The sequence below is a fragment of the Macaca fascicularis genome, chromosome 4 (assembly GCF_037993035.2).
Source record: "Macaca fascicularis isolate 582-1 chromosome 4, T2T-MFA8v1.1".
NCBI lineage: Eukaryota > Metazoa > Chordata > Mammalia > Primates > Cercopithecidae > Macaca > Macaca fascicularis.
This window is the reverse complement of record NC_088378.1, coordinates 116774801-116793977: the sequence shown is the minus strand read 5'-3', so window position 1 is coordinate 116793977 and position 19177 is coordinate 116774801. Positions and strand designations below refer to the sequence as shown.

The 19177-nt window shown below is 34.1% G+C and overlaps 1 protein-coding gene across 3 annotated transcripts in view; it reads left to right on the top strand.

Annotated features, from left to right (window-relative positions):
* FAM83B (family with sequence similarity 83 member B) overlaps positions 1-19177 on the top strand; it is a 99216-nt gene that overhangs the window by 73242 nt on the left and 6797 nt on the right. For all 3 annotated transcript variants that reach the window (XM_045391072.2, XM_045391073.3, XM_005552702.4), the window contains exons 3-4: positions 7303-7467; positions 8443-8567. In XM_045391072.2, coding sequence (XP_045247007.2) covers positions 7303-7467; positions 8443-8567 — 290 coding nt within the window. The remainder of the gene's footprint in view (positions 1-7302; positions 7468-8442; positions 8568-19177) is intronic.

Here is a 19177-nt window from a genome sequence, read left to right as displayed (position 1 = left end):
GATTGAATTGTTGAAATCAGTAAAAATAAAACTATGACTCGTCTTTGCAGTTTCTTTTAGGCCTACTCCTCATTCTTTTTCCTCCTAATTCCTTGTAGATTTCCTTATTAGAGCAAAAGTTACTTTAAAAATCAAAGTTGTGTACTTGTACAGAGCTGATATAAAGATTTCCTTAAATTGGACAAAGGTAAAAACGTGATTTATTTTTGTAGTATTAAGTATTTTCAGTTCTATGATATGATGCAAATCATGTGGAAAATAATGTATACAAATTCCCTTCTGAGTTGCCATACACTTTCATTTTATAGATTACTGTTGCCATAACGGAACCCAAACATGCCCTTTACATTTCCAATTGACTTTTATTACAATACTCTAGATTTGTTCCCTGCTTTCACCAAGCAAGCTATGTACAATGTACCTTTTAATCCAATTACTAAAAACTACTGAGATCTCATTATTTACAAAGTCTAGATAATTAGGATTATAGTTATCAAGTCTTGTTTGTATCCCCCTAGTAATATATAAATCAGTTTTGAATAATATGTTAGCAATATGTCTAGTGTGACTCAGTTCTCATGTTTTAATATATATATAAATGAAACTCTGTAATACTCTTTTATGGTAGTGCTTGAAATCTATGTCTATTTATATTATTTTATCCATCATAATATGGAGTGAATGAATGATTATTGAAAACATAAAATTTTGGAACCTGGTACATGCAAGATATTCTCTGGTTTATTTGTTTGTTATATTTAGAGGTGTGTGAGACTCAAAGTCATTTCAGTGACTTTCCCAGAATCACTTAATTTATGCAGACCAAACCAGTAGATATATAGATATAGCAGTTAGGATAGATTCTTAAATATCTGAGAAATTATTAATACATCCATAATATAAAGCCATGAGTTAGTAAGCAATGCTATAGTGCACACAGTATATTATATATAAATTTCATGCAAAATGGATACTCTTACTTAGGCTATAGAAGGATTTGGGCCAAAGCTACTTCTTTGTATCAGCCTCATTTTTTTTTTTTCTGAAATCATTTAGCAGATTGCTTTTGACAGGGTTTACAGACTTGGAAATATATGTCCCTTAAGTGATCATTTCCCTTTATTTCTGTTATTGAATTCTTAAAAGTTTTTCGGTTGTGTTGAATTTTGTTTTAATGTTATTCTAGAGCTCCATTAATCTGTTTTTTTTTTTTTTTTAAATTTGATCTCCCTCTGAGTTTTTCTTCTGTTGAAAAAAAAAATCCTCCTGTCTCTATTTAGGCAATTACAAAAGAAGTCTGAATAATATTCAATTATGAGGGTGATAATGACAGTTGTGTGACTAAAGAACATTAACCCAAGGTACACCTATATTTCATTAAGTATCTAGGTCATACCAAAGCATATTGCTAATAGCTCTGTATTATAATAGACTTCAAAGGGAAAAGCAATGTAGGGTTCAACATAAAATATTGAAAATAGTGAAGCATATTTGTAAGGAAATGCAAGTTTTCAATGTCAACACTGTGATGAATATTTTCTATGAAATCTGACATTTATTTTCACTTTTCTTATCACTGGTTTCTACCACACTTTTTGGTTATTTGGTGCATTTATTAAATTACAATAAAAATCATACAGAAGGCTTCACAATCTTATTCAATTGTATGACTCAGTAGAACTTAGATATTTTCAGTATGCATATTACTATCAGATACATTTTCCCAACACAGTTTTGACTAGATATTCTCTTTTCTAGCACTTATATTGGTCTGCAGACCAGATGTAATAATGAATCAGATTTTCAAAATCTTTCATAATCTGTATAAATCCTGTCTAACTATATTCCTTATTTGTGAGCATAATGATCTTTGTATTTAACTTTATGTTAATTCAATAAACATTTGTTAGAACCCTCATCTTTTTTACCTTTGCCTCTGTATCTTTGCAGTACTAGCCTTTCACCTTGGATGGCTAAAAATAATTTTACTTATTATTTACTGCTTATCCATGAAGGCCTGTTTATTTCATTCTACTCTATACCCACCTTTACAACCATGTACATATAGATTGTTGTTTTTTCTTTCTCTGAATTACCTTTCCCGTGTATTACTTAACACTTGATTATGTACTTTCCTGAATGGCCTTAAATTTTGTAATGCATATGAACTTATCAAAATATTCATTGACTATATATGTAATATATACCGTCGGTATCCTCTGGGGTCTGTGTCACTTCGGGAAAATTTAGTACTGTAAGAAAGGTGAGTGAAGATGAATGTCCTTGGGTCAGATTCTCGGAAACCTTTAATACGAAAAGATGTGAAGTTTTACTCAGATCTTAAAAATGTCCTGGGATAGCATTCTAAAACTTTTCTAAGTCTCATGTTTCTGATGAATGCATTTATTTATTTACCTTTTCAAATTATAATGCAAGAATTGTGAATTCATGGCAAGAATTAATGAAGAAGCAAGTAAATAATTTAAGAACTATATAATGTCATGGTATTTTAATGAATACCAATTAATAGGACCGGTTTCTGTATTAATATAATCGATTGATGTACCTTTTGAAAAGCCTAATACTAATCAGGCATATAACTTTTCTTCAATTACATGTAGCCATGTGGCCATGTGTGCAACACAGTGTAATTTTGATAACTAACCAAGCATGTAATAATTTCAGATCAGATTTGGCATACCTCATTTCTAATTATTATTCTTTCCCAGGAATGTAACCCATCATTTTTTTTAAAAAAGTTACGTTTTATTTTGCCTTTTGCAGCTTAGCTAAAAGTTACTGTAGATTTCATGTAATTTTTCCACACATCAAGTGAGAGTACGAAGAAACAGAAGCCCTGAAAAGCAACCTGGCTTCGTTGACATCAGATAAGCTTGTCAGAGATGGGTAATCTAGTCTCCTGGATCCTGATCCAGCGTATTATTTGTCATGCAAGAAAGACTGTCATTTGTTCTGCCTTTAGTGTGACAGAAACATCCATTGGCTGAGTGACTTCAATTACTTTTTGCAAACAAAACCCTTTATGTATCCTAGTAATGTGTTTTTGTTCGCTTCCAAAGTCTAAAGTAATGTGTTACATGAGACTATCTGGCAAATTAAAAATAAATTTTTAGATATGCTAATTAAAGAATACCATGTTGTACAATACTGTTTCTGTATTCAAAAAATTCTGGTTAAAAAAATTAGTACCAGACTGCACCAGACATATGTTTTTGAAAGTTATTTTGTAAAATAAATGTATAATATGGACTTTAAAAAAATCTTAATGCCTATATATCATTACACCCCTCCTTAATGCATAGCTAATGCATTAAATTAATAATTTGGGGTACAATTTTAAGACTTTTTGTATATTTGACATTATGAAAAATATTCTCAAACATGGATGAGATTGTTATCACTAGTTTCTCCCTTCATCTGGTTCCTCATACCATTTACAAACAAGAAAAAGATTGTGAAAAGCTACTGGAATGATTGAAATTGTTCTTTCTAGAGAAAATCTGATTGGAGTATGTTTCACAGGTAGTTTGAAGAATGTCATCACTGATAGAATTTGAGCATGGTCCAGAATTTTGTTTAAACACTCTAATTAGAGTAAATAAAAATTATTTCATATATTATCCATAACTTTGCTCATCTTCTAACGTATTCACAGTGTATCCATTACATTATGCTGTATATTGCCATGCGCCTATTTTTAGGTCATTCCATTCCCCCTCATTTCTTACAATTTTTGTTTTCTGGTCTGTGTCACTCTTTTCAACACTATTTATCTGACTACCACCTCTACTTCTATTTTTGGCTTATCATCTCTAGTAACTGCTAGTAAAATATATTCTTGTCTTTTCAATATTTTAAACTTTATGTTATAAAAAGTTTTGAAAGTAGGAAGGATAGTATATGGAGTATACTAGTAATAGTTTTGAAAGTAGGAAGAATAGTATATGGAGCCCTTGTGTACAATCAACTAGCTTCAACAATTATCATTCATGGCCATGTTTTTCATCCATTATAACGGGAAGTAAATATAAGGCATGATGCTTTCATCTATAACTATATTAACATGTATATTTTAAAGATAAGATATATATTCAATCTTTAACAATAATCCTTTAATATTTAATGTTATTTAATGCCAGCAGGATCTAAAATTCATTCATCCTACCCTCATTTCACTGCCTCTCACATTCATGACATCTTTTCTCCTTTCTATATCAAACTTAAAGCCCATGATCAATCATTTCAGCCACTCCATATTATATACACCTTCAGTCTCCTTGCCCTCCTTTAATCTGTTATACACTCATGGCAGAACCACAGCCATGGCTAAATCAAACTCTGCCTACTCCATTTCTATAGCCTTGCCACCAAACAGGGTTGAAGAATAACTTACAACTACATTGACTGGTCCCATATTAAATTTATGACCTGGTGAGCCCTAAAGCTAACCAGCAACCATATTATATTTTCTTAGTGTATTTTATTTTGTACTCTCCTAGATGACTACATAGTAACCTTTTCCTCAGATCTTTAAAATGTCTTCTAGAATCTTCAAAGTTGAAGACCTTGCTTCCCACTACACTGAGAAAATCAAAGAACTCAGAAGAGAACATCTACAGCACCACTGCCACACTGTCTCCCCCACGAGCATCTGCACCTTTATACTTGGCCCTCTGTCTTCATATAACAGATGATCAGTTACTGGTCTTTACTCTTTGTGCTATAGTTTTATTTTATTTTATTTCATGTCACTTTATTTTATTTTATTTACTTTTGCACTAGACTGTATACCTTATTGTCTACTAAAAGACATTGTTCCAGAAATTCTCCCCTTCTCCACCTCACCTCCCACCTTCTCTTGCACTATTAATTTTACTCTTTACTGTAGCATTTCATTAGCATAAAGACATACTGTTATTTCTCTCACCTTAGAATATTTTTAGATTCTACATATGAGTGAGATCATGCAGTATTTGTCTTTCTGTGTCTGCCTTATTTCACTTAAAATAATGCCCTCCAGGTTCGTTCATTGTAACAAATAGGATAATTGCATTCTTTTTATGGCCGAATAGTATTCATTTATACACACACACACACATACACACACCACATTTTCTTTGTGCATCTGTTGATAGACACCTAGATTGAATCTCTATCTTAACATCATGTTGTACATGATGATTATATGCAATTTTATGTCAATTAAAAAATAAAAAGTACAACTTCTTTTGATTCAGCTCTACCTCCACCTACTGCTCAATTTCTTTGCTTCCTACTATAGCCAAATTAGACAAAAGTGGTTTTCTGTATCTTCTATGTCTAGTGTCTGCCCCAATTCTCTCTTAAATGCCTTCCACTGAGGCTCTTGCTGTTCCATCTCCACTAAAACTATTCTTGGCCTAGCTGTAGGATTGGAACCTCTCAAGTTCACCTTCCTTCTTACAAATGCACTGTCTTTATTGGTGTTCAGGATTCCACCTGCCCTTTGTTTCCTCAATCTGCTTTGCTGGGAATTTTTCTGGTATTAGACTTCTTAACTTGGAGTGTCCCAGGATTCGATCCTTGGTCTTCCTCACTTTTTCTCCCTTTTCTCTCATACCTTAAAATCAATCCATCCACAAGACCTTTAGACTCAAAGATATCCAGTATCTGACCATCTCTTTTCATCCCTGACTCTACCGTCCTGGTCCTACACACTATCACCTCCCACTTCCGTTGCCCCAATAGTTCTAACTGGCCTCCTTGTTTTCCATCCTTGCTACCTTTTATTAAAGCCTGTTCTTAACACAGTGGCCAGAACAATCCTTTCAAAACATAACCAGATCATTTTATTACTTCAACTCAAAGTCCTTTAATAGCTTGCAGTCTTATTCAGGAAAAAAAAAAAAAAAAGGGGGCTTTTAATGCCTTTAAGACATTGTGATAACTCTCCCATTCTCATTTCATTCCTGCTATCTCCTTTCTGTTTTTTGGATTGCCAGAGCAGAGTTGCTGGTTTCCTCTGCTACAACAGTCTTCCTGAAGATATCAATGTGGAAAATGTCATTTCCTTTAAATTCTATTCAAAGGACACTCTCTCAAAGAGACCTTCCCTGAAACCCTCAAACTCCTCCTGAATTTCCAGGAACCCATGATCCCCTATTCTGCTCTATTTTTTTTTCCCCAAAAAACCTATAGCTTGTTACATAATTGACTTATGTATTATCTTTATTACTTTTTATGTCTTCCCCCAGTAAAATGTAAGGTTCATAAGGGCAGGATTTTGTTCTTCTTGCATGGCCCATAGTAGGTGCTCAATAAATATGCCTGGCACATGGAAGGTGGACAACCACTTAAATGATTTTTCCCCTTCTTCTAGCATTATTTTACTTTCATTCCAACAATCAACACAGACTCTACATCTTAGGGACCTGTTCTTTAGGGCATTTTCCTTCTCAATTATATCACCTTTTTAATTCACTTTTTTTCTTTTGCTTATATTATCTGTTAAACAATTTTAGGCAAGTTCATTTGGCCTTTAAACAGCATGGGTGTGAACTGCTTCAATCCACTTATTGCAGATTTTTTTCAACTAAACATGGATAAAATAACCCAGTATTTAAGGGGCATGAAACTTGCATATATGGAGGTCCTGCTTTCCATATACATGGGTTCTTCAGGGTTGATTGTCTACTTGAGTATGTGCAGATTTTGGTATATGCAGAGGTCCTAGAACCATTCCCCCAGTAAACTGAGGAACAACTGTATATTTAATTTTTTGGTCTTCAAATCATCTTATACTCTTTCTCCATCTTTCATCCTTTCTTAGGTATATTTCTATTTCTAGAATAGTTTTTTCTCTGTCTCACTTCCCCTAAGACCTTTATTCTTAACAACTATTCAAAAAATCCTACTTTCCCCTGGAAATGTCTCTTAGAAAAATAGTAACACTGGTTTCCACCTTGTCCTGTTTGTCTACCTTATGGGCAGTCTTGAAATCCATGATTTGGATTCCCCCATTTTTCAAAATCTTACTGAAATGCAGATTTCCTTTAAATTAAAGCTAATATGAAAATGACTTAGTGTTACAAATCTGCATATAGTTATTTGCTTATTTTAATATGGTTTTATCTTCCATTTTAGAAAATGAAATGAATATTTGTATATACATATATATTATACATCTGTACATTTATGCATTTAATTTTTTAAAATTTTATCTGACCTTTACTGAAAATAAGCAGTTTCTTAATCTTTCTCTATCAAGGATCTAACATTGTTTCATATTCTTTTCTTTAACAGGTCATTGCTTTAGTGATGGATATATTTACAGATGTGGACATTTTCAAAGAAATAGTTGAGGCATCAACTCGAGGAGTATCTGTTTACATTCTGCTTGATGAGTCCAATTTTAATCATTTTCTAAATATGACTGAGAAACAAGGTTGTTCAGTTCAGCGTCTCAGGGTAAGAATTCTGTGTTTTTTTCTCAAGTAATTTGTGTGTCATTTTCAACTCAGTCAAATGTAAGGCATATTAAGGTAGATGAATATAAAAGTTAAAAAGAAAAAAAAGTATACATATTTAAGGTTAAGGAATGACTGATCACAGAAAGGTCCCTGTACTTTTTAGAATGTGACTGAAAGCACATCTCTTCATGAGAGTGTGTGTTTGTTTGTTTATTTGTTTTTGAGAAGGAGTCTTGCTCTGCCTCCCAGACTGGAGTGCAGTGGTGCAATCTTAGCTCACTGCTACCTCCACCTCCTGGGTCAAGCAATTCTCCTGCCTCAGCCTCTCGAGTAGCTGGAATTACAGGTGCCCACCACCATGCCCGGCTAATTTTTTTTTGTATTTTTAGTAGAGATGGGGTTTCACCATCTTGGCCAGGCTGGTCTTGAACTCCTGACCCTCATGATCCACCCACCTCGGCCTCTCAAAGTGCTGGGATTACAGGCATGAGTGCCGTGCCCGGCCTTCATGAGGATTTTATATTGTGCTTTTACTGATTAATATTTAATACATCAGTTTTGCATGCACGGCTTTGAAACCAGTGACTCACAAGCGTCTATGGTTCAGCATGTATTGCTTATCAGAATCATTTTGCGTAGTATTTTCTATTACTTTTAACTTTTTAAAAGAAAGGTTAATTTTTATTTTAGTTAATTTATGATCAAGGCATTATAACCCAAAAAGGTTTTTTATACTCAGAGCCTGAGTGATTTTTGATGCCATTCTGTGTAAATGTAAAGTGAAGTCTCCTATTTAAGCTGTGTTGAAACGTATATTTTAAATGATTATTTTCCTTAAGGATTTAATATTTGGGAGTTTTTAAAAAATTACCTGAAGTAATTTTTTTATATTAAGATTATATTATGGGTTTTAGTTTTCAAAATATTCTTTTCCTACCCATAATGTCTGCTTTTTATTTATATATAATTCTAGAATATTCGAGTGCGAACAGTAAAAGGCCAAGATTATCTTTCAAAAACGGGGGCAAAATTCCATGGAAAAATGGAACAGAAATTTTTGTTAGTTGACTGCCAGAAAGTGATGTACGGTTCTTACAGGTAAGATCATTGTGTTTAACTTCAGTGTTATCAATCATTTAGATGATTTATTAGTTTCAAATTTTAACATAATCAGTTAAGCTCTTTCTTAAAAGTAAAAAAAAAAAAAAAAAAAGAGAGAGAGAACACTTGCATGGGAGATTAGAGACCTAGGTTTGAGTTATGAATCTGCCACGAAGGAGCATTAAGATCTTAGGCAAATCATATAACTTCCTTGAGCTTCAGATTCTTCATCCAGAAAATGAAGACATTGACCAATATCTAAGGTTCCCTACACCTCTATGGTACTACAAGTGGGTTTGCTCCTTATGGAAACATTACATAGTATGAATTTAGTTACAATTGTTTGTGAAAGCATAAGTTGGTTAACACTTTAAATAATCTGGTAAATGGATTTTTCTTATTTTGTATTCTTAAGAATCTGGTCAAAGCAGAACTGGCAGCCCAGTCTAGGTGAGGCTGGCTCCAGAGTGTAAGCCTGCCCTAATATTCTTTTGTAAATAAATCCCCTGGCTTCAGTCCTGAATCAGATACAGAGTGAGGCTACACAAACAGGCAGATAAAAGCACCAGCAAATACCCATGAACTGCCAGGTCACTGAGGCAGGGTAGATTCATTATTAAAGACTGAGGGAAGAATCCAGAAGAGCTATGGATGTGAACACGACTGTGTAAGGCGAAACCTTTGTCTCCTGTCTTAGCAGCAGAAAGCGCATGAGAAGGAAGTATCACATTGAGATGAGTTACTTTGTATGGTTGCACTTTAGTTTCCTCTGCTATAAAATGAGGGGAATCATAGAACTGGCCTCATGACATTGTTGTGAGGATTAAATGAGTTCATGCATCCCAAACCCCTAATGTTAACTATTATTTTAGGACTTGATTTGTTACTTTCTGCTAACCCTCTCTTTAAGCTCAGGACCTTTTTTAAAAAAAATGTTGTTTGGAGTTCCAAATGAAAACATATTAAGAGAGAAAATACACAACTAGTGCTTGAAATTAGTGAGTCCTTTTAAAGACTCATTATATGTGAATATATTTGTCCAGACCCACTTGGTTTTAGAGAGGTTTTAATTGAACTTTTAATTAAAATTGAGAGTTCACTTGAGTTGTAGAATGATTGTTATTTAAGCTCATCACAATTAATAGTTTCTATGGTTATTATTTAAGTTTTAAGATTGTCTTTGACAGTAAATTTACCTCAACTTTGTTTTGCTGCCACTAGATATTAGTAGTTCCTAGTGTTGCAATGAGTGTAGCTGAGCTACTTTTGATTAATTTAGGGGAAAATCAAACAACAGCAATGACAAAAAAAATTATATATCTGTATCTCTCTGTCTATATCAGAAGCCAGAGGCAGAATTTAAGTTACTATTTATGATAGTAACTATGGGATTCCTAGGACCATGGATTATAAAAATTCATCACAACTCTTAACTAACACCCTCTGTGTTATCTCAAGTTCATTTTAAATACATTTCTTTAAATAATTCATAGTGGTCAATCATTGCCCTTTTTATTTTTTTGACATTATCGTGGACCTTTCCTATTGCTAACAGTATTCGAACAGGATGTGGTAGACTAGTTATGAACTAGTTACGAACTAGCTTGTTTACAAGTGAATTTCCTTTTGGTTTAAAAACTGCCTTTGTCCCTCATATTCTAGTATTGATAATCCTCATAGGCGAGTTGAAAATGCCTTCTTCTTTAATTCAGTATTCTTTGCCGTGGGATATCATTGGATTCTAAACTGCTCCCGTTCCTGGAGAGGCCCAGAATCTGTATTTTCCACAATTACACATTGTGTGGCAGCTCACTAACATGGTGATGACTTTATCAGGAAAGCATGAGGAGTTTTTCCATAACATGATACTAACATTGATGAATGTTTGATAAACCATTGTCTATAAATCAGACTGAGAGATAATTTTATAGGCTTTTTCATTTTTAATCTCAAGAGCTCGATAAAAAAGTTACTTTCAAAAGACAAGTTGACTGATGTTGGCACCTCTCAGGTTCCATTTTTAACCATACATAAAAATCATCACAGTTGAGGTCCATGCTGCAACCAACATACTGTTACTATTTACACTCGATGGACTTATTTAAGCTGCCAGCCAGGAACTCGGAATTTTTAAGTCAACTTCATGACTAATGTCTGACAGTGTGTGTTTAGTGGAGCTGGGAGTAGTTAGTTTTTTTTATCCATCAAAATATTTGTACACTTTTTAAAAAAACCAAATATTACTAAAATATATGCAGTACAAAACAGTGATTTTTGTTTTCCATCTGTAGCCAACTCGATGCAGTTGCTCAATTCTTTTAGTTGGTTCTTCCGATATTTATTTCATCCCTTAAATAACATGATTATGCTATTCTTGTTTGATTTACCAATTTCATATATTATCTTGACTTTTTATTTTTGGAGAATTGTACTTCCTACCTACTATTCCTTCTTGTCTGCATTATAGTGTTATCACAATTTTTGGTTAAATGAGAAGTCCAGGTCTACATTATTGAAACTTTGTCAAAATGGATCACTGATGAGCCATAGAGTGATATATGTTTCTTTTTTCAAAACCAAGTTAATAATGGCCATTTTGTTTTTATTCATTGTCTTTGTTTTCTATTTATCTATTGCTACTTTTTTCTCCAGTTGACCACACAGATTTTGCAACACATGAATGACTTTCCCAAATGCTCAGTTACAACCAACCATCTATGACATCCCATCTGAACTAGCAGGTCCTTAAATTGGAAGCACACCTGGGGGCCTGATATTTTTCATATTTCTAAGTGATTTGATCCATGATTTCTTAAATCCCATATTTCATCATTTTGTTTCTAAGTCTCCATTTTTCTCCCAAAATTGCTCAAGGACTTTTAAGTTTAAAAAATTTATAATTCTAGGTCATTTATGGCTTAACTTGGGATGGAACTCTAAGTTGAACCATTTTTCCTCCGAATTGGTAAGGTATTGCCCCGTAATCAAAGTTGCTGCTGAGAAGTTTCAACAATTTTTATTAGTCACATTTTTTTCATGCAGCCATTTTTTCTTTCTTGAACCTGTCAGGATTTCCCTTTTTTCCCTATTCGTTTGTTTTTCTTTTTCGAGTTTCTTGAGGTATAAAGTTAGGTTGTAGTGTGAGATCTTTTAGCTTTTAAAAAAATGTTTTATTGATAGAAATATGTGTACATATGGTATAGGTCATATTTTTCATATTTTATCATATGCATAGACTAGGTAATGGTTAAGTCAGAGGAGATCTTTTCACTTTTTTAATATATGTATTTACAGCTATAAACTTCCCTCTTAAGAGTGCTTTTGCTATATCTCATAAATTTTGATATCTTGTGTTTTTATATTCATTTGTCTTAAGATATTTTCTAATTTCCTTTGTGACTTCTTCTTTGACTCATTGGCTATTCAAAGTTGTGTTGTTTACTTTCCACATATCTGTGAATTTTCCAATTTTCCTTGTACCATTGATTTCTAGTTGTTTTCTGTTGCAATCAGGATAAGATACTTTGTGTGATTTAAATCTGTAATTTGTTGAGGTTTGTTTTGCCCAACCTGTGGTCTATCTTGGAGAATGTACCATGTGTACTTGAGAAGAACGTATATTTTCTGCTTTTGTCAGGTGTTCTCTATGTGTCTGTCAGGTGCTGTTGGTCTGTACTCTTGTTCAAGTTGTCTGTGTTCCTTTTCATCTTCTGTCTCATTGCATTCATTATTGAAAGTGGAGAATTGAAGTCTCCTACTAATACTGTGTTGCTGTCTGTCCCCTTCAATTCTGTTAAAGTTTGCTTTGTATATTTAGGAGCTCTGAGGTTTGCTGCACAAATACTTATAATTGTTATATCTTCTTGGTGAATTGACCCCTTTTTCGTCATATAATATTCTTCTTTATCTCTTGTAAGTTTTTTTATTTTAATTTAAAGCCTGTTTTTCCTGATATTTTTATAGCAACTCCTGCTCTCTCTTTTGGTTACCAATTGCATGGCATATCTTTTTTTATCCTCTTACTTTTAGCTTATGTGTGTCCTTAGATCAAAAGTGAGTCTCTTAAAGATTGCATATATTTGGATACTGTTCTTTTTAATCCATTCAGTCAATTAAAGTCTTTCAATGAGGTAATTTAATTCATTTACCTTTTAACTAATTACTAATGGAGAAGGACTTACTATTGTCATTTTTTTTCCGTATGTCTTTTAGCTTCTTTGTTCTTTCCCTCTTTTACTGAAGTTTTTTGTGTTTTGTTGTTGTTGTTTTTGCACATATACGCATTGATTATCATCTCATTTCCTTTTGCGTATGTTCTAAAACTATTTTCAGTTATCACTGGAATTACATAAAACTTTTTTTTTTTTTTTGGAGATGGAGTTTCACTTTTGTTGCCTAAGCTGGAGTTCACTGGTGCGATCTCGGCTCACTGGAACCTCTGCCTCCCAGGTTCAAGCTATTCTCTTGCCTCAGCCTTCTGAGTAGCTGGGTTTACAGGTGTGCACCACCGCACTTGGCTAATTTTTTGTATTATTAGTAGAAACTGGGTTTCACCATGTTAGCTAGCTGGTCTTGAACTCTTGATCTCAGGTGATCCGCCCACCTCAACCTCCCGAAGTGCTGGAATTACAGGCATGAGCCACCATGCATGGCCTTACATAAAACATTTTAAAGTTATAGCATTTTATTTTAAACTGATAACTTCAATCACATATGAAAACTCCACTCCTTTGTAGCTCTACTCCTCACTTTACATAACTGTTGCAACAAATTACATATTTATATATTGTGTAGCAATGAACACAGATTTAGTTACTTTTCATATTTTTCACATTTAAATTCTAAGAACCACATCTGCAACAGTAGAAGTCACTTCGTTTGTTTACATATTTACTTTTACTGGAGAACATTATATTTTTATAAGGCTTTGTGTTGCTCTCTACCATCCTTTTATTTCAACTTAAAAGATTCACTTTAGCATTTTGTGTACAGTAGATCTAATAGTGAACTCTCAGATTTCATTTATCTGGGACAGTCTTAATTTCTCCTTCCTTTTGAAGGACAGTTTTGCTGGATTTTTGGTATTTTCAGTGTTTTTCTTATAGCTCTTTGATTATATTTTCCTGCTTCATTGTAGCCTGCAAACTTTCTGCTGAGAAAGTCGCTGATAGTCTAATGGCAGCTCCCTTGTAAGTGACAAATCACCTTTCTTTTGATGCTTTCAAGACTTTCTCTTTGTCTTTGACTTTAAACAGGTCTGATTATAATGTGTCTTGGTATAAATTCTTTTTGAATTTATCCCAGTTTGAGTTCTTTAAAATTTGTAGGTCAATTGTTTTTTTTCCTCAGACTTGGGAAGTTTCTGTCCACTATTTCTTCAAATAAGTTATCCGCTTCTTTGCCTCTCTTCTTTCTGAGCTTCTCATAATGCATACATTGATAAGCTTGGTAGTTCTATAAATTTTTTAATATATCTTTGCTTTTCTTCATTCCTTTTTTTTCATTTTGCTCCTCTGACTCAATTATATCCATGACCTGTCTTCAAGTTTATTCATTATTTCTTCTGCCTGATCCAGTCTGCTGTTGAATCCTTCTAATGAAATATTCAGTTATTTTATTTTTCAGTTCCAGAGTTTCCTTTTAGTTCTATTTTATAGTTTATCTTTGTTGATATTCCATTGGTATATCATTTTCCTGATTTTGTTTACTTGTCTGTGTGTGTGTGTTGTTGATGTTTTTATTAGTTTTTGTTTGTTTTTAGCTCATTGAGCATTTTTATAATAGTTATTTTAAATATTTTATCAGGCAGCTCATAGATCTGTGATCCTTTGGAGTCAGTTTCTGGAGTGTTATTTTATTTCTTATGATTGGGCTGAGTTTCCCTGCTTCTTCATATGCCTTGTAATGTTTTACTAGTATTCAGGCATTTTAAAAATAATCAGTCACCTCTCCCAGTCTTTATGAACTGTCTTTGTTCGGGGGAAGAACTTTTTCAGCCCAGACGCAGATTCTAGGATCTTTCAGATCTTTTCTGACCTCTTGTTCCCTTGGTGTCTGCCCATGGAACTGCAGGTTTAACATGCTGCTTACCTCTATTTTCAATGATTTCTAAACTCTGGTTCCAATCCTACCAGCACTCAGGCAAAATAGAAGCCAGTCTCTTGGGCTGCACTGAAGACAAGCCAGAATTATGATCCATAGTCTACTCTTCTGTTTCCATCCTGAGGGAGGACCCCCAATCTGGGGGCTGGGAGAAAAGTTTCCCTCTGTTTGCTTCATGCTATACCATATGGGGGAGGAATAGGAATAAGCATGCCAAACATCACAGGTTTTCCAACCTGTTTGGCTGGAATACAATGTTCTGGGTGCTCTGTCTTTGCAATTAGTCTCTAGCGTTTCACAGAGGTGTTCTGTTTCACATATTGCTGTTAACTTAGTGTCTCTCTGGGGTAAGTAGAGCCTGTAACTTTCTAATCTGCCACTTTACTGACCTTGCGTTTGTGTTTTGGGAAGTATTTTTATTTGTGGTTTGTGTCTGTTTCTTCTAGGTGCCATTTTCCAGTTTGTTTTGATCTCTGATTGCATCTAAGCTCTTAAGCTTCATAAGCTGTCTTTGAAACTTGCTTTATTCATCTGTTAATCTTTGCTATGTGTTTATATTTAAGAACGAGGGACTGTAAAGCTGATTAGAAACTGAGCGGTGAAATGCTTATCAACATTTGAGTTTACAGCTGAATGATAGACTGGGGTCCTGGCAACTTTACAGGAGGATCCCTAACTATCAATATAAACATCACTTATCTGGGGTTTTTCAATGTTTCCAGAGAATAATCTCTTTCTCCAAGAGATTGTCAAAGGAGATGGAATTTGGAACGAAGTCAGAATATGATCCTAACTGAAGATACTCTAGAAGCAGAATGGGGAAGAGAGCTGAGGGTCTGAAAAGCCTCATTCTTAGCTCACCTTTATCCCAGTCGTGAGTTGTTTAAAGTTTCTGAGTTCAGACTTTCTCTGGATTGGTTTCTGCTGAAGTAAACCTTAGGATTTCTGAAAGGCATAACAAGGAGTGCTTCATGGGAAAGGAAAGAGTAGGGAACCTGGAGGCCCAACTGCTCTGTATGGGACTTTCAGTCAATCTTCCTGTTTCTCTATTTTCATGACCTTTCTAACCCACCATTTTTATTACCTTTTGATCCAATGTTGAATTCATAGATTCTGCTGGGCCCACCTGGCTTATTCTCATTGGTCCTCACCTCATGCAAACTTCCTCTAAGTCAGCCACCACTTCTCCATCAGATTTCTCTATTCTAAACTTGTATTAAATACTTTCACTTGCTACTTCCCTTTTACCTTTGCTATCTTTTTAGTAGTGTGTAGGGAAGAAAAAGAAATAAACGTGCATGATAATCCGGATTTAATGTAAACCTTTTAAGTTTTCCACCAACATAAACATCTTTGCCTTTTAGTCTTATTTGATTTTGAAACTAATAATTCATTTATATTGTCATTTGTTTATTTACAACTAATGTTTTTAAGTGTTTACAATATGCCAAGCACCATTCTTAGCACCTAGGAATGCAGTCCTAAATAAGGTATACAAGATTGTTGAGCTAAATTTTATTTTAGTGGGGCATTGGAGATAGATGATTAACAAAGGGAGAACATGCAATGAAATGTCAGATAGTGGTAATGGGGTATTGCATAAATGAAATCAGGAGAATATGATAAAGCATAATCAGATGGATACTTTGAATAGAGTGATCATAGATGTATTCTAAGAGCATGTCAGCCCAGGACTGTCAGAGAGAAGAGATGTATTGAAGAGGGAACAATAGATAAAAGATCCTGGAGTAGATATCTGGGGGATAAGCAGAAAGGCCAATATGGTAGGACCACATTAATCAAGGGAAGAGCTATCCGTAGTAGAATTGGAAAGCAAGCAGGGGAGGAATTATCTTAGGCCAGGTAAGGAGTCTAAATTCTCTTTTAAACAAAATAGAAAGTGCTGTGTGGAAGTGTGACATGACCCAATTTGTTTTATGCAAAGATCACTTCTGCTGTTCTGTTGATTGAAAAATGAGCAAATGAGGACGCTAAGAGTCAAATTAGCTGATAACGCTAAGACTAGGGTGATAGTGGGATAGGATTGATTTATGAGAGGTTTTGCAAGCAGAGTCAACAGGACCTTTTGGTTCTGAAAAAGAGGGTATTCAAAGATGGCTGCTTGTTTCCTGTCTTGATCACCTGAAAGATGGTTGAGTCACTGACTTAAATAAGTAATACTAGGGAAGAAATAGGTCGGGGAAGGAGGAGTGCTAGATGACAACTTACGAGTCATACATGTTAGGTTTGCAAGGCCCACTAAAATTTTGAGTAGAGATTGAACACTGATTCCAGAGATGAGGAAGAGGTCAGCACTGACAATACAGACTTGGTAGTTAATGGCATAGAAATCACCTATGATAACAGAGGAACATAGAGATTCATTTCCAAGCCCCAAAGCATGTCTGTAGGTTTTCTTCCTGTTGCCTGAAATGTTTTTACAATATTATTTTCTGATTTACTATACCAGGGAAACTTTTCCAATTGCCACACATTCATCAATACCAGTATCTTCTCAGTTTCCTAACCTCAACACTTGGAAGTTGTTTTTATTTAATAACGTACGGATATTCTTTTGACGTGACATCTTTTGGTTCTTTCTTCTTACTACTGGCTCAACATTTTCACTCATTATTCCAATTTCTACTTTAGTTGGGCTCTTTTAAGTCTATACTGCAATAGTACTACAAATAGCTGCTGGAAAAAAATAGTTCCTCAGACAGTTCTTTCTATTATAATTTATCCAAATTTGGAAACAAATTCTATGTAATCAAACTTTCTGTTTTGTTTTCAAGATTTTCCCCACTAGTTCATCAGTCTCTTATAAGGCTTCTTTGCTCCAGCTATATATAGTATGTTTTCTGTGTTCAGCTAGAACATGACCCTTACTGCATTCTTCCCTTTTCCATATTACTCCCTCCACACAAATTGTCTTCCCACATCTTTTGTGTCTGAACTGGGAATCTAGTATTTATCAAAATATTGCAAAACTTCACTTTCTTCATGGATTTCCTCATACTTGATAGTTGACTGTTCATTCCATTACTTGCTGTTTCTAATATTTTGTATTCATACCTTTGGTCAGATTGAAAATTTCTTTAGTTACTTACTTTTGTACCGTTTCTTTTAAGTCAGCCCAGTGGCATAATCAATATTCCTCCTATATCATGCTTCCTGTAGGCATGCTAGATAAAATTAAGCATATCCAAATAAGAAGTTTCTTAAATTACATGCTCCTGTGTGTGATATGTAATATTTTATATATTTTAAATGTTTGCACATTCTTTTAATTATTTTTTCTGCATTTTTTGTCTCCTTTATAGAAATAAGATGCTTCAATGTGGAGAGTGTCTCTTTTTTCTTTTGTATTAATCCCCATTGTGTCATATACATTACTTGATGCATAGCATAATTTATTTTTCAGCTCAGAGACTGTGTATTAAATCATTAGATTTTCAAAAATGAGGTTTAAAATTTGATATGAAGTTTAAAGATAGCTGTTACCTCTAAACTCTAGGAAAGGAATTGGAGCTTCCATAAAGTACTATAAAGTCATATAAACATTAATTTCCTAAAAATTGTATTTTATATTAAAAGATCTTGATTGCCATTTTGACTGGCATGGTTTCTGAGGCCTACATTTACTAATACTGTGTACAGCGAGTACAGTGAAGTCTGCTCTTTAATGATTGAGGCAGCTGGCCACAAATCCTGTTTACAGCTCTTGGCATCCTAAATTACACTTATTAAGTAAACCACACAGAGATAGCAGTCTGAAAACTTATAGACTCTTAAAATAAATGCATTAGCACAGCTGTATCTTACATTATATCATGTTAGAGCTATAAGGCATTGTAGCTATTATGCTGTCCGTATCCTTACGTTGGACACGAGGAAAGTGAAGCCCAAGCTCATGTGTCTACAATTCAGCAGAAGCCAGGCCTCTCGACTTTTTCTCCAACACTGGCTTTACTGCATTCTGCCAAGATGGTATATATGAAATATAATATCAGTTTTTATGCCACAAAGTTTTGTATACTTGCAAAATACACAGCAAGTTTTTCTTTATTTTTTTTTAATGTTCTATTTTATTTATTTATTTCATTAGTGTTTGGGGAACAGTTGGCTTTTGGTTACATGAATAAGTTCTTTAGTGGTGATTTCTGAGATTTTGGTGCACCCATCACCCAAGCAGTGTACACTGTACCCAATGTGTAATCTGTTACCCCTCACCCCTCTCCTACCCTCTCCTTCTAGTCATTATATCATTCTTATGACTTTGCATCTTCATATCTTAACTCTCACTGATAAGTGAGAACATACAATGTTTGGTTTTCCATTCCTGAGTTACTTCACTTAGAATAATGGTCTCCAATTCCATCCAGGTTGCTGCAAATGCCATTATTTTGTTCCTTTTTATGGTTGAGTAGTATTCCATGGTATATATATACCACATTTTCTTTATTCACTTGTTGGTTGATGAGCATTTAGGCTGGTTCCATATT